This window comes from Pectinophora gossypiella, chromosome 29 (genome assembly GCF_024362695.1).
Source record: "Pectinophora gossypiella chromosome 29, ilPecGoss1.1, whole genome shotgun sequence".
Classification (NCBI taxonomy): domain Eukaryota; kingdom Metazoa; phylum Arthropoda; class Insecta; order Lepidoptera; family Gelechiidae; genus Pectinophora; species Pectinophora gossypiella.
In genome coordinates, this window is record NC_065432.1 from 3,749,486 (window position 1) to 3,773,926 (window position 24,441).

At 37.9% G+C, this 24,441-nt stretch overlaps 1 protein-coding gene across 1 annotated transcript; it reads right to left on the minus strand.

Annotated features, from left to right (window-relative positions):
• Window positions 1–1,867: 1,867 nt before the first annotated feature.
• LOC126379549 (pancreatic triacylglycerol lipase-like) lies at window positions 1,868–21,071 on the minus strand. Its single transcript, XM_050028345.1, has 8 exons — window positions 21,008–21,071; window positions 19,435–19,603; window positions 16,869–17,017; window positions 15,354–15,455; window positions 14,645–14,791; window positions 7,165–7,357; window positions 4,388–4,525; window positions 1,868–2,001 (listed from the first exon to the last, which is right to left on the minus strand). Exons 1-8 carry the CDS (start codon window positions 21,054–21,056, stop codon window positions 1,944–1,946), a joined length of 1,005 nt encoding a protein of 334 aa, XP_049884302.1. The 5' UTR covers window positions 21,057–21,071; the 3' UTR covers window positions 1,868–1,943.
• Between the last annotated feature and the right edge of the window lie 3,370 nt (window positions 21,072–24,441).

A 24,441-nucleotide genomic window follows, 5' to 3' on the forward strand; every position in this document is an offset into this window, starting at 1 on the left:
TTTTACTTTATTTAGTCCCAACGACTTGTTTTGTTATGAAACTTACAATTTTAATCTTCTTCTATGATGTGAATTCATTATTAATTCATCTTTATTTAAATATTTTACTAATTTGACTTAATTTTATTATTTTTATTTATTTTATTTTATTTATTTATCAGTATTTTTTTAGTATTTAGTATTTCATAGATTTTGGAATTTTAATTTTAAAATGTTATAATTGATATGTAAATATGGGTTACATGCCTAAAATAAATTGTTTTTTTTTTTTTGTTAACCTCGATGCCGACCCCGCCGGCGTTGTCGACGTTTTCCCTCAATCAGCGCATCGCTATCGACCCACCAGGGTCGATTAATTCTTTCAAATATTCTTCCTCTCAGACGACGCCCTGAGCCGAGGTTCGCGCCCAACTGGGCACCCTCAGGCCTGTTGTCTAACTTTCTACCGTGTGAGAGCACTTGCGAGCGAGTCGTTTGTCCCCGGCTACTACTACTAGCCCAAACACCTCCACCAACCCGCAGTGGAGCAGCGTGATGGAGTATGCTCCATACCCCCTCCGGTTGCTGGAGGGGAAGCAACGGCCCAGCAGTGGGACGTATATTGACTGTTTATGATGATGATGAAACATTTGGATTTGTGATATAGACTGATGATTATAAAAGCTTCTTGGGTAAGTACATACATACAATACAATACAAAAACTCTTTATTGCACTTGAATCACATTAAAAATACATTAGTATTATAATTAAATTGGTAGTACAACAGGCGGCCTTATTGCTAAGGTAGCAATCTCTTCCAGGCAACCTTTAGGTATAGGATATTATGAATTTAATGAAAAATGTACATACATACATAAACTCACGCCTATTTCTCACCGGGGTAAGCAGAGACTATAGAATTCCATTTGCTTCGATCTTGACACACTTCTCTTGCTTTTGCCACATTCATCAATCGCTTCATACACGCACGCCGGTTCAGAGTAGATCGTATTAAGCCTTTTCTAAGGACATCTTCAATTTGGTCAATGTAAGTTCTAGTAGATTTGGTCAATGTAATTTGGGCAATGTAAGTCCTAGTAGGGTAAGTAGTAGTAGATAACTATACTGGGTGTTAGTGACATCGTAACGAATACTGAGGGGGTTGATTCAGACCATGATTCTGAGTTAAAATCAAGTGGAATTTTCCGTCGCAAAATTCATGATTTTTTTTTAGTTTTTTTTAAAATTATTTTCAATTCTATACTTTTGCGATGGAAAATTCCACTTGATATTAACTCAGAATAATCAGATGAATCATCCCTCTCAGTATTCGTTACGATGACACACCCCGTACAAGTACATACGGTAGCCATATAAGTAGGTGTGGATGTTAGTGACACCGTAACGAATACTGAGGGAGATGGTTCAGACCATGATTCTGAGTTGATATCAAGTGGAATTTCGTGTCAAAAAATTCATGAAAATTTTTCTTTTCTTTTTAATTATTTTCCAATCCATACTTTTGCGACGGAAATTTCTACTTGATATCAACTCAGAATCATGGCCTGAACCACCCCTCAAAGTTTTCGTTACGATGTCACTAACACCCTGTATAAGTCATGTCGGTTGAATTATGTATTTTAGTTGGTAGCCCTTAGACGTCACACACACAGTTGCACGTGTAGAAAATGTCCATGTGTAGTGTCTGTGTAAAACGAGGTTGTTTGTATGAAGTGTCCGGGTAGTAAATGCGTAATCTGATAAAACAATCGATCGAGTCGATAAATATCGATATACAAGTATTGTTAATTTTTCTAACGTGGATTGACACGCATATCGACTCAATCGATTGTATGGAATGTCCGAAATGTAAAACATACTACAAATAGAAATGATTTATCTTTATTTATATTTATCAAATTTCTTTCACATTAGAGTTTGCCAGAATCTTCGAGAAGGTCTTTAACCCCGGGAGAATGGTGGAGACGCGTTGGTTTCCATGCGGTAGATACCGGAGGATCTGCGAAAATATATAAAAATGTTAAAACAACTGACATACCTACCTACTATAAAGAAATAAGACTCACAATGGCTAAGATTTTTTTTTCTAAGAAAGCGTCTGAATTTTGTCGTAAATACGTATACATTAAATTATGTAGATGGTACAAGTCCGCTCCCTCAAATTTAAATGTTATGCTTGTTAAAATAAAGAACAATATAGGTTATACAGTGTCGTCACTACACCCATTGCAACACCAGGGGAGTTAAAATGGCCACATCGAAGCAATTCATCTAAGAAAACAATATTGCTATTTGACAGTTGTTTGCATTGCGCACTTACTTTTATATGCGCAAATGTCAAATAGCAATATTGCTTTCTTAGATGAATTGCTTCGATGTGGCCATTTTAACCCCGCAGTAGGCTAGTTTCCAACTAGTCAAATCAGTTACTTTTTACTAAACGTCAAAACACGAAATTACTATGGAATTTGTATGAAAAAGCACTCTGTGACGTCATAGAAAAACGTGACAAAATGTCGGACTTATTATTACGTTTTTCTTGATTAAAATTCATAAATAAGTTTAATAGAAAAAAGAAAATGTTTTTCGTTAGTTTTAGATGTGTCTTTATTTAGTAATCAGAATTTCATAATTTATCTTGAACCTAGTACACGACCCAGTTGTACTATGCCGACAACTTACTTTAAAAATAAAGCGCTATCTAGCGAGTAGTAGCGTAACTTATATAATATTGTACAGAAAATAGTACCAATTAGGGATTATGGGAAATGTATTTTGGTAAAGTTCTCAATATTTTTTTTAATGAAAAATAAATATATGAAATTGAATTGGTAGATTGAACAATGAACATCTACAAGATGTGCGGGGAAGGTAAAAAAATGGGTCAAATGGGAATTTACCCAAAATACCGAGTAGTTTGCCAATCTCTAATTGGTACTATTTTCAAATCAAATCAAATATACTTTATTGCACAGAACTAAAATTTCAACAATCAGACATAACACATGAAAACAGTACAATTTGGGCGGCCTTATTGCTCTAGAGCAATTTCTTCCAGGCAACCACCAAAAGGAAACAAACATTTGCAAACAACTTGGATGCGGGATGGTGCAATAAAAAAAAATACCTAAAAGTAAAACTAAAGTTAATATAATAAATTCTCTATACTATACGTACATATATTAATAAATACTCAATATAATATAAACCATATAATATACTAAAAATATACCTAACCATAATCAGAGAAAACTATAATAATAAATAATAGACTATACACACACATACAAAACAAGTATTGAAATAAATAAAATACATCATATATATTAGTAATATCCTAAGAATATCCGCATATCTGAAGAGAGTCGCTAACTCTCTATGCGGATATATAAGGATTCAAAATGAACTCGCAACTGGTTTTTGCAGCTCTGAAGAGAGTTAGCGACTCTGATGGAAGCAGGTAAGGAGTTCCATAAATGCACAGCTTGCACAGTAAAAGACTGGCCGTAGTAGTAGTCAGTTCTATTTTCTGTACAATACAATATCAGTTCTGCTACTACTCGCTAGATGGCGCTCTATTTATCATAAAGTTGCGTAGTTATTGTTGGGGCGGAAGGCAAGAGGGAAACCACTGCCGTATTTTCCCTTAAAAAGTAGCATGGATGCTACACCGACAATAGCGTGTCTCTTAAATAAAATTGATAATATAATACTTTTCAAACGGAAATTGTATGAACATTTGGTAAATAAATGTTATTATGACAGATACTGAATTGAAGATTGAATTTATTTTTACTATTGTTATTCTAATCTTTGACATTATTATTATTGACTTATTACTACTTTGTTGACGTTGCTTTGTTTAATATTAATATTTTATAAATGTGTTTCCGATTAATTTTAATGTATTTTGTTATTATTGATATTTTTTATTAGCATCTAAATAGACATTTTTGTGTTAAATATTTGTATGCCGATCAGGCTGGACATGTTGAAACTCAAAATATACATACATACATACATAAACTCACGCCCGTAATCCCAAATGGGGTGGGCAGAGCCACAAGTAATCAAAGACAACTTGCAGCCACTGTTGATACGAAGTCCTGAGATGGAAATGATGAACATTATGGTGATAAGGGATCAGCCTATCGCCCATAACATTAGTCCATCATGTTAGAGGACGCAATCCCTCTGTCGGTTTTTACGACATGCCCGGGAAGACAAGCAGCTGAACGTGAAACTCAAAATATAAATTGTAAAATCATTGTTATGTTACACATGTGTCACAAAAAAATGAGGATGATGAGTTGAAAGTTAGCGGTTCAGTGAACTCATAGACCAGCGCTTTTCCCTTTAGTAGCACTTAAAAGTCTTTTCCTTACCCAATCTTCGGCACCAGTCCACCCATATTGAGGGTTCCCCATAGAATGCAGTTGTTCGACATGGCGCCGGCGTAAGTCGCGCACCGGCGACCAGTGAAGCCTCCACTGATCAGAGATTCAGCCAGGTAGTGGAATGATCTGAAATGATAATAAATTATAAAATATTTATCTTCTAAAAAGTCTTAATACGTTCACTGTATGTTCAGGAACTTCAATTTATTATTTATTATTATTATTTTTATTTGGGAAAGCAACAGCCTTAGTCTAATTATTTACATTATATGGTTGTTAGTAATACACATTCAGAGGCCAATTATAGCTATCCACGTGTTACATAGAAAAAGAATACATAAGTAGTTAATTGAAACAGGTTGGAACTGTGGCTCAATATAATAGGGGAAAAAAAAAACAAAAGTTTATAAACATTATACCAACAGGGATTGTATGTGAAATGACTGTGTGGGGGTGTGTTTTGTGTACCAATGTGTGAAAGAGGGTGAGGGTGTGTGTATGTGCGCGAGGATGTATATGTGTTATATATTAGTGTGAGTTAGTAATGTGTGATAAGATTGGGTTACTAAAAAAAAAATAAGTTAGATTATAATAATTTATTTAATTGAGTATTGTGTATGCTACCAACGTCTAGGAATTAATTAATTAAATTAATTTAATTTTCATGGTCTATCTAAAAGACACCTAATAAGACACGACGAATTCATTAAAAACATCATAGAAGGAAAGCTAGAAGGAAAGAGAGGAAGGGGAAGACCAAGAAGAGCTTACATGGAACAGATTAAAGAAAAGGTTAACGTCGTGTCTTATAGGGAAGTCAAGGAATTGGCCTTTGATAGACTGGAATGGAAAATGCTACACCGACAAGAGCGTGGCTCTTAAATTGATGATGATGATCTAAAAGACGTTTTCTTGATAATGCTGCTGTAATAATTATTCTTCAAAACTGGTAATTTACATGATAAAATTGTGAGTGTACGGCTTGGGCGTGATCGAGCGAGTGAGTATGAAAGAGAGAGCGAATGAATGACTGGTAGAATGACTTCGGCGCGGCGACGCAGGAGGGGCGCGCGGGGTGCCCGACATCAGCTGATGCAGGTAAGTACAGGTCTACGTAGTTAATTCTTAACACTGTATATGAACCACATATTATGAGGCCGCTATGTGCCTTGTACCTAGTTATAATAATATAATATAATAATATCTTTATTTTTGTACCATTAAAGCCTTAAATATACTTGTTCAATATATATATACTTGCACTATACTTGTTCAATCATAACACCAATCTAAGAGGTCATACGCTCAAACTCTGTAAAAGAATTTCAAACAACAACCCCCATAAGCATTTCCTGACTAACAGAGTAGTAACAGCGTGGAACGGGCTGCCGCAGGACGTGGTCTCCGCTTCTAGCATCAACACCTTCAAAAACAAATTGGACAATTACCATAAAACAGAGAAAGGAAAACACAACTGAATAGTTGAATACAGGCACTTATCAGTGAAAACTGCCTGCCTAATAATAATAAATATATGACAATATTTGTTTACATTTATAAATATGTAGTTACAGGCTGTGACATAATTGCTATGAGTCGGCTGTTATCCCTAAAAGTTTTAAAACTGAGCTAAGGATACCAGCTACCATCCAAAAGTTGTATGCAAAAGCCAAAAGTGAGGGTGCTGACAATGAATATTGTTATAATATTTAAAATTTGAATAATATCAAGTTATCAATAAAAACAGAAAATAATAATTAAAAGTTAAGGTAAAATGCAACTTGCTATGTGCGTGTGTGTGTGTGTGTTGTGTGAGGTGAGTTAAGAGTCTTTTGTAAATATTTCTTTTTATTTTGGTGCAATAAAGTATATTTACGTAATAATGTATAAGTATTTGAGAACCATATTGAAGACTATAGAGAACAGAGAGGAAATATGATTGGCGACCTGATACGACACGATTCATTTATAACAAACATTATAGAAGGAAAAATTGAAGGGAAGAGAGGAAGGGGTAGACCTAGGATAACATTTATGAAACAAATAAAAGGGAAGGTTCAGGTCGTGTCGTGTCAGGAGGTGAAGGATTTGGCGGGAAGAAGAGAGGAATGGCGATTACTCCACCGACAAGAGCGCAGCTCTTAAGTAAAGAGAGAGAAAGTATATTTGTATGAGACAATACATTTGGAACTCATACGGGCATGTCCCATATGTGGGGCACAAGGGTAAATGGGAAAAACCGACGGGAGGCTTTTCGGAATGATTTTTTCTTGCGTGCGGTATATAAATTCCAATGTGTTTAACGAAAAATAATATTCACTTGAAGGTCGATATATAATTTTCAGTGACACTGAACGTACTAAATATTTAATATTACATGCATATATGACGTAAACAGCCTATATACGTCCCACTGCTGGGCACAGGCCTCCCCTCAATCAATCGGAGGGGGTATGGAGCATACTCCACCACGCTGCTACAATATGGGTTGGTGGAAGTGTTTTTTACAGCTGATAGCCGGGACCAACAGCTTAACGTGCCCTCCGACGCACGGAATCATAACCTTTCAGACAATCTGATGATTCAAGTCTGCAAAGTCCTTACAAAGGACAGTCTCACAAAGTGATTTCGACAATGTCCCCAACGGGAATCGAACCCGGACCGGAGCTTAACGCTCTAGACAGCTGTTGCAGTTGTTTAATAGGTAGGTAGATATATCTTAACGCTTGTCCGGACAAGTGGAGTGTCTTGTGTGGAGAACAAACCTCTCATGGTCACACTCCTGGGTGTCACAGCCAGGCATGTTAATCCCACCGTTGGGATAGAAGTCCACGTGTCCAAGTGTTCCTATATAGCCCAGTAGCCCCGCGTTGGTGTGGATAATCTCAGTATAAAGCCCGTCGTCCTCTCGGAACTTGTGGTTGTGAGTGATCCATAGGGGGAAGGCAGGGTCCAGAGCTGAGGACATACAGTACAGGGTACGGTCACGAGCATTAATATGTATACACTTTGGTACCATGTCACATTAACTTTATTGAAAAATTGAACTGTAAGTCTCACTAAATGTCAAATATGTTAGTGCGACAGAGTTCTAAAGTGGGTACATTATATTGCTCATGACTGTACGGCCTAGCAAGTAAGTGGACGGAGAGAATGTGCGAAAGCGGAAAAAAAATAAGTATCTAACTTTTAAAAACAGATTGGCATTCAATCAATCATCATTTATTTGCGGAAAACATTAGTATTGGTATCATTGGTATTGGTATCATTGGTATTTGTATCATTGGTATTTTATCATTGGTATTGGTATCATTGGTATTGGTATTCGACCACGGCGACCGCTGCGCCACCGAGCTCCTCAACTCTATAGCGAGTATATTCTCTGGCTATACTACGCTTCTGCTACGGCGTAGCAACTACGACATATCACCGTTACGTTTCTCCTACGGCTTATAACAATTCCATTATAATTATTATGGTATAATAATGGTGTTAATTCCTGCAGACGCCATCTAATTTTATTTTAAGTTATACCTGTCATTTTCTTATCCGTTGAAACGCTGGTATGCATTCCGTTTGACGTGCTGTATACTTAAATCTGTCGGGTTATTGGCTGATGTAACATTTTTAGACGGTTGTTTTAGATTTCTGCTTAAAGTTTACGTGTATTCCATTATTTTTATGCCCGTCAATTACCCATCCCTTTCTTGATGCCTGGCATGGGTTATTCATTCATTTTAAAATTAACATGTTGAAAATTATCCTTCCCTTTCCTTTTCGGCGTATAAGAAAATGACGGGTATAACATAAAATAAAATTAGGAGGTGTCTGCAGGAATCGGGGCCATTATGATATTTGACTTTTATTGATAAGTAATTGATTTTAATTTAAATCCTGGTCACCGCACCCTGGCTGGGCGCTCCCACCGTTGGGATTGAAGTCCACTTGCGCCAAGTCCGACACATAGCCCAAACGCCCAGGGTTGGTATGTACGGTCACGAGCATTAATATGTATACACTTTGGTACCATGTCACATTAACTTTTTTGACAAATTGAACTGTAAGTCTCACTAAACGTCAAATATGTTAATGCGACAGAGTCCTAAAGTGGGTACATTATATTGCTCATGACTGTATAATATGTTTTTTGAGGAACGTGACAAGTAGGTTCTGCACAGCAACCGCGCCGCACGCGGCGCTCGTCAAAACGAGGCCTTCGACCAATAGCCGTTTGACGTCCATCTACGTAGATAGCATTCGTATCGTTTATTGGTCGAAGCATTCAATAGAGGTATAATTCGCGCCGCGCGCGGCGCGGTTGTCATGCAAACTCGGCTGGTAAGTCTGTCATTAGTGATCATATTTATTTATTTACACATACATACATAAACTCACGCCCGTAATCCCAAATGGGGTGGGCAGAGCCACAAGTAATCAAAGACAACTTGCAGCCACTGTTGATACGAAGTCCTAAGATGGATATGATGAACCTTATGGTGATAAGGGATCAGCCTATCGCCCATAACATTAGTCCATCATGTTAGAGGACGCAATCCCTCTGTCGGTTTTTACGACATGCCCGGGAAGACAAGCAGCTGAACGTGTTCTATGTTTTTTATTTGCTCCCAGACCAGCATAGATTTATTTATTTATTTCTATTTATTTCAATATAAGTACTTAGATAATGTTTTACAATAGCTTCAATGCGCGGTACGAATAGGCTAGTTTCCAACTAGTCAAATCAGTTACTTTTTACTAAACGTCAAAACACGAAATTACTATGGAATTTGTATGAAAAAGCACTCTGTGACGTCATAGAAAAACGTGACAAAATGTCGGACTTATTATTACGTTTTTCTTGATTAAAATTCATAAATAAGTTTAATAGAAAAAAGAAAATGTTTTTCGTTAGTTTTAGATGTGTCTTTATTTAGTAATCAGAATTTCATTATTTATCTTGAAACCAGTAGGTACACGCCCCAATAGAGAAGCTAGTGTTCTGGCGTTCATTAGAATAGTGATGTACTTATAATACTAATAATACTTATAATTTTAATTGATTGTCTTTTTATTGTTTCTTTTTTCTACCTAAAGCTACTGTATAATTCTTTTTAATATCCTCTAGCCCTCGTTGACAATTACTTCCGCACAATATCTCAGGAAGAGGAAATGAATGAAAACCAGCGCTGGATGGCGCCATAGCATAACTCCATCGCAGCACAAGCTGAGCCATTTCCTTTTGCCCGTATTCGCAATATTCATAATTACTTAGTTTATATAGCAAATGTAAATTGTTACTGGCAATAAATTTATTTTATTCTTATTCTTATTATGATGTATAGAGTCGAGATAACGCTGATCTGAATCGATTCTTTTCTATCATATAAATCAAGGAGAAAAAAAATCATAGTAGAATTAGAAATTCTAAATTCTATATGCAACCCGGGTTCCTTGGCAGAACTTAAGACTGTTCTTTGAGATACTTTTTCGATAGCTAAACATACGCCTAACTTGTGTAGATATTTGCCATGTTTTTCTTCATAAAATTATATTTAATACCTAACACTAGAGAGTTTTAGCGTGATAAGTTTTTTGTATTATTAAGCAAAAAATTAGGTTTATTTTTAATCCACTTTCGCTTATTCTTGGTCCACTGTTAGGGCAAACACACAGAAAAGTTATTATACTTAATATTAAACATGCATACGATATTTTATCGATCTTGACAATATAAAGTCGTTCTGTCGATTGGTGTTAACATTCAAACCAAAAAGTCATATCGTTCTGTCAAAATACCACTAATGATATATACCGGGTGTTAGTGACATCGTAACGAAAACTTTGAGGGATGATTCAGACCATGATTCTGAGTTGATATCAAATGGAATTTTCCGTCGCAAAAGTATGAAACTGAAAATACTTAATTAAAAAAAAAATACAAAAAATTTCATGATATTTCCGACAACAAATTCCACTTGATATCAACTCAGAATCATGGTCTGAATCATTCCCCTCAGTATTCGTTGTGGTGTCACTAACAACCATACGTACTTGTATGGCTACTAGTATGTACTTGTACGTGGTGTAAGTGACATCGTAACGAATACTGAGAGGGATGAAAATATGATGGGAATATTTTGAACATAAAAATAAATAAATTTTGTAATTTTTTAATAATAAGTATATTTTCCTATAATTTTCTTTCAATGTACCATTTCTTTATTTTTTATTTCCTTATGTATATTTGTACGCCTGCATGCAGGCCGAACACATCACAACATTGTTATTTAAATTATTTTACCACCTTTTTTGTATTCTATGTGTTCTCGCAAATAAATTGATTTGATTTTTGATTTGATTTGATTTGATGATTCAGCTCACACGATGTCACTAACACTCTGTATAAGCTCACGGCTATATCCCAATTATAAAAAAAAAATACTTAAAACAGGGTTCATACATTATTTCTTAGTATAAGTAACGCATTATAAACTTAGTCTAGTGTTCACTAGTATTTGAACTAGGCCGAGCCTGTATCTCAGATACTAGTCCCTTCCTTGTGTACAGTAAATACAATGCGTAACAAACAGAGTGAGTATAAAGCGCAGTATATGGACCGGGAAAACAATAAGTAAGTATTACAAACATAGAGCATAGACCTTCTTGGATCATTGGGGTCGTCAGAGTTATATGCATCGCAAGATGAACTAATTAACCCAGACCTCACCGAGCTTTCTGTTAGACCAACGTGATAGGTGAGCCGTATCGCCGTCTATAATGGTCGAGCCAACTGTGTTAGTGACTGCACTTAAGATAAATTAATAACTCATTGCTGTAATGTCGGTACCGGGGTTTGAACAAAATATTCAAGGCTTCTCTGGCAAAGAATTAGACGTAGAATTATTTTTAGAGACATTTTTTATTGACATTTTATGTATTACTGAGCACTGGTTGAAGGATTATGAATTGTTATTCGGTTTTAAAAATTATCATTTCGCTAGCGCTTTCTGTCGAAAGATCAAAATACGCGGTGGCTCCCTTATTTTTATCAGAAATAGTTTAAAATATAAAGAACGCAAAGATATTACTGGACTTTCGATAGAGGGCACTATGGAGATTTCATGTATAGAAACAGAGAAACATATTGTTGTGGCCGTATACAGACCCCCATACAGTGCTAACTTCACAGTTTTTGAATCAGTGATGGAAAATGTACTGAAGGTCATATCTAAAAGTAATAAAGCCATTATAGTGTGTGGAGATTTTAACGTTGATTTATATGAAGTAGATTCAATTACAACTAGATTTCTAAGTTTGTTTACATCATTTAACCTTGTTAATATATTTATGGAGCCAACTAGAATTACAGAAACAACTGCCTCATGTTTAGATAACGTTTTTTGCAATTGTGACTTCCAAGATAACAGTATGCTTAACTGTTTTAAGTCAGATCACAGTGGGCAGCTGGTCAGTTTCCCAGTACTTAAAAATGTTCAGAAAATTAAATTTCGTACACGACCCATCACTGATACTCGGATAGATAAATATCGAAATAGTCTTATTAGTAACTTACCTTGTCCAAACTTTGATACAGACAATCCTGACGATTTTTACAGGGATTTCTTTACTATAATCCATAAAGAATTTGAAAATAATTTTCCTCAAAAGGTAGTTACCAACAGTCAATCATTCAAGTTCAGTGACTGGGCTACCGTAGGCATTCGCAAAAGTAGAAATACTCTTTATTCTTTATATGAGGAAAAAACGTATACACACACTGATAGTTTTAAAAGCTACGTCAAAAATTATTCTAAAATATTTCGAAGAGTGTGTTATACAGCCAAACAGATGCATATTAGTAGTAAAATAAAGACCGCGGATAATAAAATAAAGGCAGTTTGGCAAGTAATAAATAGTGAAACAAAGGCTTCGAAACCGCGTGAATTAGAATACAATATAGAATCGGGCACTGGGTTAGTTAAACAAGATAAAGATGTAGCTGAAGTTTTTGATAAATTCTTTACGAACATCCCTGTAAAAACTACAGAATCTCTCAGGTCCTTTCCTGTTCAAGCTGATATATTGTTGAAAAGTAATGTTACTGCTTGCACTGAATTATTTGATTTTAAACGCGTTGATCCGAGTAGTATTGTTAAAGTATTCAAACAGCTGAAACTTAAAACCTCGAAAGATTTATGGGGATTGTCTGTCAAATTGATGAGCTCTGTTATTGATATCTTAGCACCATATCTAGCATACATTTTTAATATGAGTGTTGAAAATAGCACTTTTCCAAATTTAATGAAAATCAGTAAAGTTATACCTCTTTTTAAATCGGGCACAAAATCAGACCCCACCAATTATAGACCGGTTTCTATTCTACAGAAAATTTTACTAATTTTCGAGAAAATTATTCTCGACCAACTGCTATGTCATTTTAATTTAAATAACTTACTTCACAGCCAGCAGTTTGGTTTTACTAAGGGTCGGTCTACAACAGACGCGAGTGTCACATTTGTTCGACACATTTTCGATGCTTGGGAGGAGTCGCAGAATGCCGTAGGAGTATTCTGTGACTTGTCTAAGGCGTTCGACTGCGTGGATCACGAGACCTTGCTTTTGAAATTGAGGCACTATGGACTAAATAATGGAGCTCTCAGTTTGTTAAATTCATATCTAGGTGATAGGATACAAAAGGTACAAATCAATAGTACAACTTCTTCGGGCTCTCATGTTCAAATGGGAGTTCCTCAAGGATCCATTTTGGGTCCGTTTCTTTTTTTAGTGTACATAAATGATTTACCTTATGTAGTACAAAACCAAGCTGACATTGTACTGTTCGCGGATGACACTTCTCTTATATTTAAAATCGATAGAAAGTTAGAGGAACTTGACGAAGCAAACAGCGCTGTGTCGCAGGTTCTGAGCTGGTTTACAGTAAATAACCTAGTTCTAAATGCTAAGAAAACGAAGTGTATTAAATTTGCTCTACCAAACGTAAAGAAAGTAAATAATAACATTAAAATTAACGACGAGAATTTAGATTTTGTTGAACACACCGTTTTCTTAGGAATTACTGTAGATTCAAAACTTCAATGGGGCCCACATATTGTATCACTAGCGGGCAAGCTAAGTTCAGCAGCATATGCCGTCAGAAGAATCCGACAACTCACAGATGTACCCACTGCTAGACTTGTCTACTTCAGCTACTTCCACAGCGTAATGTCTTACGGTATTTTATTGTGGGGTCGAGCCGCTGATGTAGAAACTATTTTCATCATTCAAAAAAGGGCAGTTCGCGCTATTTATAATCTGCGTTGTCGGGACTCTTTAAGGGAGCTGTTTAAAGAAATAAATATACTGACGGTCGCAAGTCAATATATTTATGAAAACATTATGTATGTGCGTAAGAATGTATCTCTCCTTCCGAGAAACTGTGAAAGGCATACTTACAATACAAGGAATAAAAATAAAATTGTTGTTCAAAATTCTAGATTAAGTAAATTAAATTCATCTTTTTTGGGGTTATGTATACGTTTTTACAATAAAATACCAGATAATATTTTAAATTTGTCAGAGAATAAATTTAAAGCTCACGTGAAGCTTACTTTATGTAAAAAAGCTTATTATAAGATTAATGATTACCTAAATGATAAAAATGTCTGGTATTAAATGTGTTCCTCTAGTTATTAAATAACTTGTAATGTACCCTCATTGATTTAAAAGATGTGTTGCTGTTGCAGTTTCTTGTCATTTCTTCTCCTCAGCCATAACACCTTGCGAAATGACGTAAATTCAAAATGTTACATTGACCTTCAACAAGTTTATCCATGATAATTACGTTGAATAAATGATTCTGATTCTGATTCTGATTCTGAACCGTGACCTTATTTTTTTTTCTTTTTTATAACGGCCTCCATGGTCCAGTGGTTGAGCGTTGGGCTCACGATCCGGAGGTCCCGGGTCTAATCCCGGTGGGGACATATCACAAAAATCACTTTGTGATCTCTAGTTTGGTTAGGACATTACAGGCTGATCACCTGATTGTCCAAAAGTACGATGATCCGTGCTTCGGAAGGCACGTTAAGCCGTTAGTCCCGGTTACTACTTACTGATGTTAGTACTCGTTACATGAGCCATTTGGGGGCTCAATAATAACCCTGCCACCAGGGTTGATGAGGTTGGTAATTCACCTCACAACCCACACGATAAAAGATTTTTATTGTATTCTCGGATTTTACGTACCAGTGATATAAGCAACTTGTCCGTTGACATTTCTGCCGATGATGCCGACCTGGTGACCCCCGAGGCTATGCCCCACCAAGTGGTAGCTCATTGGGGAGGTGTTCGTGGCCTGGTTCAACCAGTTGATGAAGCGGGCTACACTTTCACCTGGGATCACACATTGTAAGGGTGTCAGTGACATTGTAACGAATACTTTGAGGGATTCAGATTGAGGGATTTTACAATAAAGTTAACAATTTCTAATGTCGGTAGTTCCTAAACTATTTATACAATTTTGTCTTAAATTGACTTAAAGGTAATTGTTTTATGTCAGATGGTAATTTATTATATAATCTTATGCACAAACAATTACGGTTATATTTTTCTGTCAATATTTCCCTCATTCAGCGCTTATCGCTATCGACCCACTAGGGTTGATTAATTCTTTCAAATATTTTTCCTCTCTGACGACGCCCTGAGCCGAGGTTCGCGCCCAACTGGTCACCCTCAGGCCTGTTGTCTTAAACATTGTACCGGGTGAGAGCCTTCAGCGCTCCCCATTTGTCCGGCCAAGTAGTTAATGCCATCTGCGGCAAATCTACAATAAATCACGTCAAAAAAAAGGTTCATCAAAAAAAATCAGTCTATGGTGATTTCGTTGGCTTCTTGTGCTATGTATGTATGAACTTGAATACAATCGTATTCCAATTGCTAGTGATAAATGACTCACCAGAAGTGACTGTGTTGGAGACGGCTGCAGCATAGTTGATGGTGCCAGCACCAGCACTCCAATCCACTACTATTACATTCACGTCTTCCGCAGCCAGGAACGCTGGAATCATCATACATCGTTAATCAAATATCAGAATCATATCATGGATAAACTTGTTGAAGGTCTAGGTCATGGATAAGATTGAATTTACGTCATTTCGCAAGGTGTTATGGTTGAGGAGAAGAAACAACAACACAAGAAACAAACAACAAGAAACTGCAACAGCAACACATCTTTAAATCAATGAGGGTACATTACAAGTTATTTAATAACTAGAGGAACACATTCAATACCAGACATTTTTATCATTTAGGTACTTAGTGATGAATCTTATAATAAGCTTTTTTACATAAAGTAAGCTTCACATGAGCTTTAAATTTATATTCTGACAAATTTAAAATATTATCTGGTATTTTATTGTAAAAACGTATCATAGCCCAAAAAAGATGAATTTAACTACTTTTACTTAATCTAGAATTTTGAACAACAATTTTATTTTCATTCCTTGTATTGTAAGTATGCCTTTCACAGTTTCTCGGAAGGAGAGATACATTTTTACGCACATACATAATGTTTTCATAAATATATTGACTTGCGACCGTCAGTATATTTATTTCTTTAAACAGCTCCCGACAACGCAGATTATAAATAGCGCGAACTGCTCTTTTTAGAATGATGAAAATAGTTTCTACATCAGCGGCTCGACCCCACAATAAAATACCGTAAGACATTATGCTGTGGAAGTAGCTGAAGTAGACAAGTCTAGCAGTGGGTACATCTGTGTTACATAACTTAATTGGGTCGTCTTCTTCTTCTTCTATCGTGTGGGTTGTGAGGTTACCAACCTCATCAACTATTTTTTGTTTGGCTAAGAATTCTAATTTCAAATTAATAAGTAATTTTATTTTAAAAACATGGAATTCTTTTTCCAAAAGTAGTCATTTGTTTATTGATTAGTGTTACATTTATTATTAGAATTAAAAATAATTTATAAAATCCAAAAAAAGAAAATATTCTACTGCCATACGTAGTAATAGGTACTTACTTAACTATTGGAGTCAATCAATGGTATGGCCCTGTTGAAATTTCTTGTCATATCTTCTCCTCAGCCATAAGACCTTGCGAAATGACGTAAATTCAAAAATGTTAACCTTTAATAAGTTTATCCATGATAATTACGTTGAATAAACGATTCTGATTCTATCACTTTTATTGGGAGAGATAAGTCTGATTTACATTTTTGAGTCGAACAATGAATGTGTAATCTCTTGTGAGTGCAACATTTCACCAGTTAAATAGTAATAGTAACTTGTTGTTGTTGCTGTTGGTTGTGGTTGTTGATTGTTGCTGATTATTGTTGGTTGTTGTTGCTGTTACTTGTTGGTTATTGTTGTTGATTGTTGTTAGTTGTTTGTTGTTGTTGTTCATTGTTGCCGATTGTTGTTGTTTGTTAATGTTGTGTGATGAACTTACCAGGTACAAGCACAGAGTTGACGTTGGCAGTGGCGGAGTCCAGCCAGCCGTGTATGATGATGATGGTGCGGCGGCGCGCGTCGTAGTTTGTCATGCCAAGGAGCCCATCAGAGCCCAGGAGGAGGGGCTGGCTCACTGTCGGGTTCAGTCTGGCGAGAAAGGGAGACAGTTAGATATACATAACATAAACAGCCTATATACGTCCCACTGCGGGGCATAGGCCTCCCCTCAATCAACCGGAGGGTGTATGGAGCATACTCCACCACGCTGCTCCACTGGACAGTTAGATATACTTCTCATAAAAAAACCTCAACGGATGCAGAGGCGGAGGTGTGGGCCATTGGTATGACAATGCACGACGGAATTGGCAAGTCACAGTCAACCTGGAACCTAATAGAGGCAGCAGTAACTGTCAGTACTATTCAGAGACAGGACAGGAATCCTAGTAGGACTTTGAAATAGGCTACTCTGAGCGCCATCCCACTCGCGTCAGACAGAGCACTGCGAGCAAGGCAAGAGGGAAACCACTGCCCTATTATTCCTTTAAAAAGTAGCATAATATTCAAATTAAAATTCTTTATTTTCAGACTATTGTCCATAGATGTTAGTAACATAGTACTTAATCGTAATGTTAGTAGACTAATATTTATTTATGAAAACAAATTATGAAAATTAGAGTCGTCTAGCGGGAGGAGATATGTGTGTGTGTGGTCGCAACCATCGCGCCATCAATGGCGACTCCCAGCGGTCCGCCCACACACCCAGGATGCCGTTGGAGCTGGCTTCCAAGCGACGCATCATTGAGGCGGAACGTTTCCTTACTATTGCAAAGAAACAATCCGTCTGCGTCTCAGCAAACTTTAAAGATGCGCTGCAAAAGCATAGAGAATGCACCGACAAGAGCGTGGCGCTTAAATTGATAATGATGACAAGATATCACTCTCTGCCTATGTTATCTTGTCTCTATGTTATATTTCGTCACAAAGTCGCGCCTATAAATTATAATTTATGTGGAGTTATAAAAGAATTATCTGTAAGTAATTAAGTAATCTTTACAGCTATATCGATCCCTTATCATAATTTATTAGATTACATTCTCATAGTAACAATCAAATACATAATTACGTATTAATTTACATATCCCCATCATTCGTTTCCCCATCGGGAATCGAATCCAGACCTCCAGATCGTGAGCGCACTAACTACTATACTACAGAGGCTGGATACTTCAGCTCATTATTTTGAGTTAATACCAAGTGGAATTCATCATCATCAATTTAAGAGCCACGCTCTTGTCGGCGCAGCAATTTCTATGCTACTTTTTAGGGAAAAATAGGGCAGTGGTTTCCCTCTTGCCTTCCGCCCCGCAATACTCTGTCTGACGCAAGTAGAGTAGTCTATTTCAAAGCTGTACTAAGACTCCTGTCCTCCACCTCTGAATAGTACTGACAGATACTGCTGCCCTCTGTCAGGTTCCAGGTTACAGTCCCTGTGACTTGAGTAGTGTGACCTGTGACTTATATGTCTAATTATATTATTGTTTATATTGAAAGATTCACGGTGCATTGGCGCTTCTGCACTGTAAAGTCGTGAAATGTAAATAAATAAATAATTACTACAGCTTAAAAATGCACAAAAAATAGCGTCGGGATGTGACGACCCCATCGCCCCCTGGTGAATTTATCAGCGAACCTGGTGAATTCATCAGTGCAGTCAGTCTCCGCAGGCCAGCTTGTGGCGAGCTGTTGGTGAGTGACGACACCACGGAGCTGAGATCCCCCGAGAGTCGGTCAGGCCCTCCGTCTCCGACTTGCCTTCACTGGCCGGCCGGAATGGACCCCAGCGGGGGCCGCAGGACTCTCACCTCTGGCTTGCCTTCATTGGCCGGCCAGAGTGGGGCGTTAGAGCTATACGCTCGCAGGGTGGAAGTGAAAGATGCATAAGTCGCGAGTTGGTGAGGCGGGTAAACCGCCTCGCAGAAAGCGGTGTACACCTCTCGACACCCTGAGCTGCTCACAACCATGTTGCTGCCTTGCCGTCCAGTCGCGTCGGCTAGATAGGTGGCCCATCCAGTGAGTGGCGAGTCGCCGCCTGCTCATTTATTCATGTTTACCAACATTGGTCGAGCAGGCGCCATAGTCCCCCATAGCTCCAGTATCCCGGTCCACTAACCCCCAACCCAATAGCCCAGTTCCCTTTGTTCCCATAATCTGCAATAGTCCTACACGAACCGGGGATTGTCTTTGGGTGCACTCCCATAGTGCATACAGGGATAATCGCCGGTTGGTGTCACACCACATTTAGATTAAACTGTCTTAAGGGGCCTCTACGTGTTGGCTTCGGCCCCACGTACGCCTTCCAAAAGTCCGGGCCTCCGGGCCATAGCCCCGAGATATGAAAAAGACATACAATAATAATATACTTTATTGAAAAAACTAATAGTACATACAGCACCGTAGAATACAGGGAATTTTACTTTAAGTACTTTACTTTTTTTTTTGTAAAGTTCGTTCGTGACACATAAACACACACACAATACATTTTTTTTTACTTGGCTTTGACTGACCTGGTAAACAGGTGGTACACATTCTGGGAGTCAGGGTTAAATCTGGCCGCTTCCTGCACGTCGCTGACCTTGACCCATAGGTCGGCCAAGTGGAGCGATCCATCGCCAGCCTCCACATACTGGTAACGAGGACCGGGGTCTGGTTTGCGGAGGACGTCTGTTGGCAGCGCTGTTTGGGGGGGGGGGGGGGTGGAATAATTGTTAATATGTACGTAGATACATGGTATAACAGCCTCCGTGGTCTAATGGTTAGAGCGTTAGGCTCACGATCTGGAGGTCCGGGTTCGATTCCCGATGGGGACATTGTCGAAATCACTTTGTGATCTCACTCTAACCTCTAGACCACGAAGGCTGTGTTAATAAGTAGTATGAAATATAAACATATTGACACATGTCGCCCGAGAAATCTCGTCTGAGAAATCTCGCCCGAGAAATCTCGTCCGACAAGTGTTGCCTAGTGGACACGAGGGTTGACCCCACCAGCGTAGTCGATTTCGCTATCGGCCCACTAGGGTCGATTAGTTCACTTGAATACTTATAAACCTTCTTCGACGACGCCCTGAGCTGAAGTTCGCCCCAACTCCACCCTCAGGCATGTTGAATTTTTGTACCGGATTTGAACCCTAACGCCACGCGCGCACTACGAGTTTTTCGCAAGATTTATCAGAGCGCAAATTAAATACAAAATGTTTCTACTAAATCCATTTTAAAACTGAGAATTTTGATGCAGCAGTAAACCGTAGTGCGCGCGTTTACAGATTTTTATTTGTTTTGCCGCACGGTACAACGCCGCTGCTCTGTTCTGCCGCGCGGCGAAAAACGGTTCTCTATTTTTACGCATAATTTTTTATGTAATAATTTACCATGGCATAATGTTACTTGTCCTATTATTAGTTACGCATAGTATTAATTTATCATAACTTTTTAAGCATAATTTTGAAACTCATAACTACTGTAAGCATAATAATTAATGACAATAAAGATATATAAGCATAATTATTATAAGCATAAAAACTATACTCCGAATAAGAAAAGTTTTGGCACAACTTTGAACATTTCCGAAACTTACTTTTTCCTTGGCTGCATTTGGTTCATGATTGTGACTTTTTATATTTTTTGACTCTATTTCATGCTGTTGGTCATCATTCAACATACTTTTCGTGTGTAAGATAAACATGCTGGCGGCGTAGGGGTGGCCCAAGGGCCACCCCCGCCGCACCCTAACCTACTGTTATGCCTTGTAAAAATTATGACAAGGAAGGATAAAAAGGAATTATGGATACCTATTTATATGCGAATCAAATTTATATCAACAAATATTAGTCCAAAAATAAGTTATACCTAACAAACCAGTATTCTTAGATGTTATTATGGGAAAGTACTATTATGCTTAAAAACGTTATGCGAAAAGGATTATGATAATTAAAATTATGACAAAACCATTTATGCATTTTAAGAGAATCCCGCGAAAAACTCGTAGTGCGCGCCTGGCTTAAGCGCTCCCAATTAGTCCAGGCAAGAAGTCACTTGCGGCAAATCTACAAGTCACAAAAAAAAACAAAAAAGATCTTACCCGAAACAGCTGCTAGAGCCAAAACAAACACGACCGTGGACCACATCATGTTCCTACAGCGCGATAGTGCATCGATCACTTACCAAAATTCTTTATAAAAACATTTTTTTCAGGGTTCCGTATCCATACATACATACATAAACTCACGCCCGTAATCTCTAATGGGGTGGGCAGAGCCACAAGTAATCAAAGACAACTTGCAGCCACTGTTGATACGATGTCGTAAGCTGGATCCATTCATATCCATATCCATTCCGTATCCATTTGTCCAGCCAAGTAGTTAATGTCATACATAAACAGCCCAGGCCTCCGCTCAATTAACCGGAGGGGGTATGGAGCATTCTCCACCACGCTGCTCCACTGCGGGTTGGTGGAGGCGTTTGGGCTAGTAGCCCTGGACCAGGCTTAGCGTGCCTTCCGAAGCACAGAATCATCTTACTTTTTCGGACAATCAGGTGATCCAAACCTGCAATGTCCTTACCAATTAGTTCAGAGATTTTTAAGTCAAGTGTAAAGCTTATTTCGGTCATAGGATGGGTGGCCACAAAAAAAAGTTTTCATCTCGAACTCCTCCGTGCTTCGGAAGGCACGTTAAGCCGTTGGTCCCGGCTGCATTAGCAGTCGTTAATAACCAACAATCCGCACTGGGCCCGCGTGATGGTTTAAGTCCCGATCTCCCTATCCATCCATAGGGAAGGCCCGTGCCCCAGCAGTGGGGACGATAATGGGCTGATGATGATGGTGAACAGCTTATCCAAGGTTTACAAATGGTAAAAACCATGTTGCAAGCCAATTACAACTATCCACGGTTTACATTTTGTATGATTGAAGCAATGTAGGTACGCATACATAGGTACTTAAAGAGGAATTACATTCAATGACACTGGCTGTTTTTATTTCAAATTGTTTTTTTCTTGTAATACTCTGATGCTATCTACCAAAAGAATAGATAATAAAGCTCTTTTAACAAAACTTTTGCGCATTTTTACTTTTTTTTGAACGCCATATCGCTGGAACCCTTGATGTACCTACTCCGACTCGATCTTAACCAGTTTTTATCACATATTTGTTATATCTATTAATCCCAAGTTTCGGAATATTATCGCATATAATTATAAATTTATTATTTGATAAGCCTCCCTAATTTGTTATTAAAAACTATACAGGTGTTAGTGACATCGTAACGAAAACTTTGAGGGATGATTCAGACCATGATTCTGAGTTAATATCAAATGGAATTTTCCGTCGCAAAAGTAAACTGGAACTGAAAATAATTAAAAAAAAAAAACAAAAAAATTGATGTATTTGATGGAAATTCCACTTGATATCAACTCAGAATCATGGTCTGAATCATCCCCCTCAGTAATTCGTTACGGTGTCACTAACACCCATACCTACTTGTATGGCTATCTGTATGTACTTGCACGGGGTGTTAGAGACATCGTAACGAATAATGATTCAGCTTATTATTCTGAGTTAATATCAAGTGGATTTTCCACCGCAAAAGTACAAAATAAAATATAATTAAAAAAACTAAAAAAGAAAACTTGAATTTTGCTCATGACTGTACATACGTTCGTGCCTCACCCAACAGGGTCCACATAACACCAGCGTCGTGGTTCACGCCGCGACTTGTGCTGAGTGAGGCCCTTTTATCTCAGGACGTCCACCACTACCTTATGATCATTCTAATGAACATCCTCCTAAGCTTTTTGTAATTGTTTTGTGAAAATTTTTAAATAGAATAGAATAGAATTGTCTTGTCTTTGTGTGTGGCGTCATTTTATAATAAACAATTTCTATTCTATTTCTAGTAATAGAATAGAATGGAATGGAATGGAATGGAATGGAATGGAATGGAATGGAATGGAATGGAATGGAATGGAATGGAATGGAATGGAATGGAATGGAATGGAATGGAATGGAATGGAATGGAATAGAATAGAAATGTTTTATTGCGACCATGTGTACGTACAAATTGTGGTGTTATAAAATACAGAAGTAAGTATTATAGTATCAACATGGACCCGGTAACTGCAATTGGTAGAGAGGACAACATACCTACGTAATTATTAGTCAGCGATACAACTTGTATTTATTATACTTAATAGGCAGTTTCTACCTTGATCGATTGATAGATCTTAGTTCTGTGTGTAGTGCGGTAGAACTGATTGTACCTCTGTCTACCCCGATATGGAATAAGAGCAATAATATTGATAAAGAATTTGTACTACATGTATTGTGTGGCAATGTTACAAGAAAACGCTACTGCTATTATCATAGTGGTAGGCGCAAAGCAATTAAATTAACTAATACATATATCTAACTCGGGCTCGGGAGGAGCTCGGTGGCGCAGCGGTAAACGCGCTCGGTCTGCGATTGTTGAAGTTAAGCAACTTTCGCAAAGGCCGGTCATAGGATGGGTGACCAAAAAAAAGTTTTTATCTCGAGCTCCTCCGTGCTTCGGAAGGCACGTTAAGCCGTTGGTCCCGGCTGCATTGGCAGTCGTTAATAACCATCAATCCGCACTGGGCCCGCGTGGTGGTTTAAGGCCCGATCTCCCTATCCATCCATAGGGAAGCCCCGTGCCCCAGCAGTGGGGACGTTAATGGGCTGATGATGATGAATATATCTAAACCCGAAAGGATAATAGGATTACGAAAGCGGTATATAAAGCGAAGGTTGGTGGTAGGGCTGGTAGAGGAAGACCTAGAAGGACGTACATTGACCAAATTGGAGATGTCCTTAGATTTTTTTTTTTTGACGTGACTTATTGTAGATTTGCCGCAGATGGCATTAACTACTTGGCCGGACAAATGGGGAGCGCTGAAGGCTCTCACCCGGTACAACGTTTAAGACAACAGGCCTGAGGGTGCCCAGTTGGGCGCGAACCTCGGCTCCGGGCGTCGTCTGAGAGGAAAAATATTTGAAAGAATTAATCGACCCTAGTGGGTCGATAGCGATAAGCGCTGAATGAGGGAAATCGTCGACCACGCCGGCGGGGTCGGTATCGGGGTCCTGAAGTGTTTGGTGTCGCGAGCTGATTGGCTGCCTCTATGGCTAGAGTAATCGGGTCGTCGGAAAAGGTCATTAAAAATTATGTCTGTTATCCATGAAATTAGAAGGTTAAACGAAGGAAAATCTTTACACCGCCATCTATAATGTTTTTAAGGAACGTAGCCTTAAAAGTCCTTCATGAAATAAATATAAAATTAAGTGTGAAACAAATATTATTGAATGCATGTAAGTACTTGGCTATTTACGTAGTTTTAAATTCGTATTAAAACTTGTATAAATATATTAAACAAGAACCATTACGTCAATTCAAAAATAAATACATTATAATTAAGTATGTATTAATTGACTAGTAAACGCGTGACTTATATCGTAACTTCATAATAGCCATCTCAACGTTTATTTTTTTTATTCACCAT

Bases quoted from the DNA above. Each gene is read 5' to 3' on its own strand.
- LOC126379549 (XM_050028345.1), bottom strand. From the start codon at position 21,056: ATGATGTGGTCCACGGTCGTGTTTGTTTTGGCTCTAGCAGCTGTTTCG. The intron at 15,456-16,868 runs GTAAGTTCATCA...TGATGATTCCAG, and splicing joins CAACTCTGTGCTTGTACCTG to CGTTCCTGGCTGCGGAAGAC. The intron at 14,792-15,353 runs GTGAGTCATTTA...GTGTGATCCCAG, and splicing joins CTCCAACACAGTCACTTCTG to GTGAAAGTGTAGCCCGCTTC.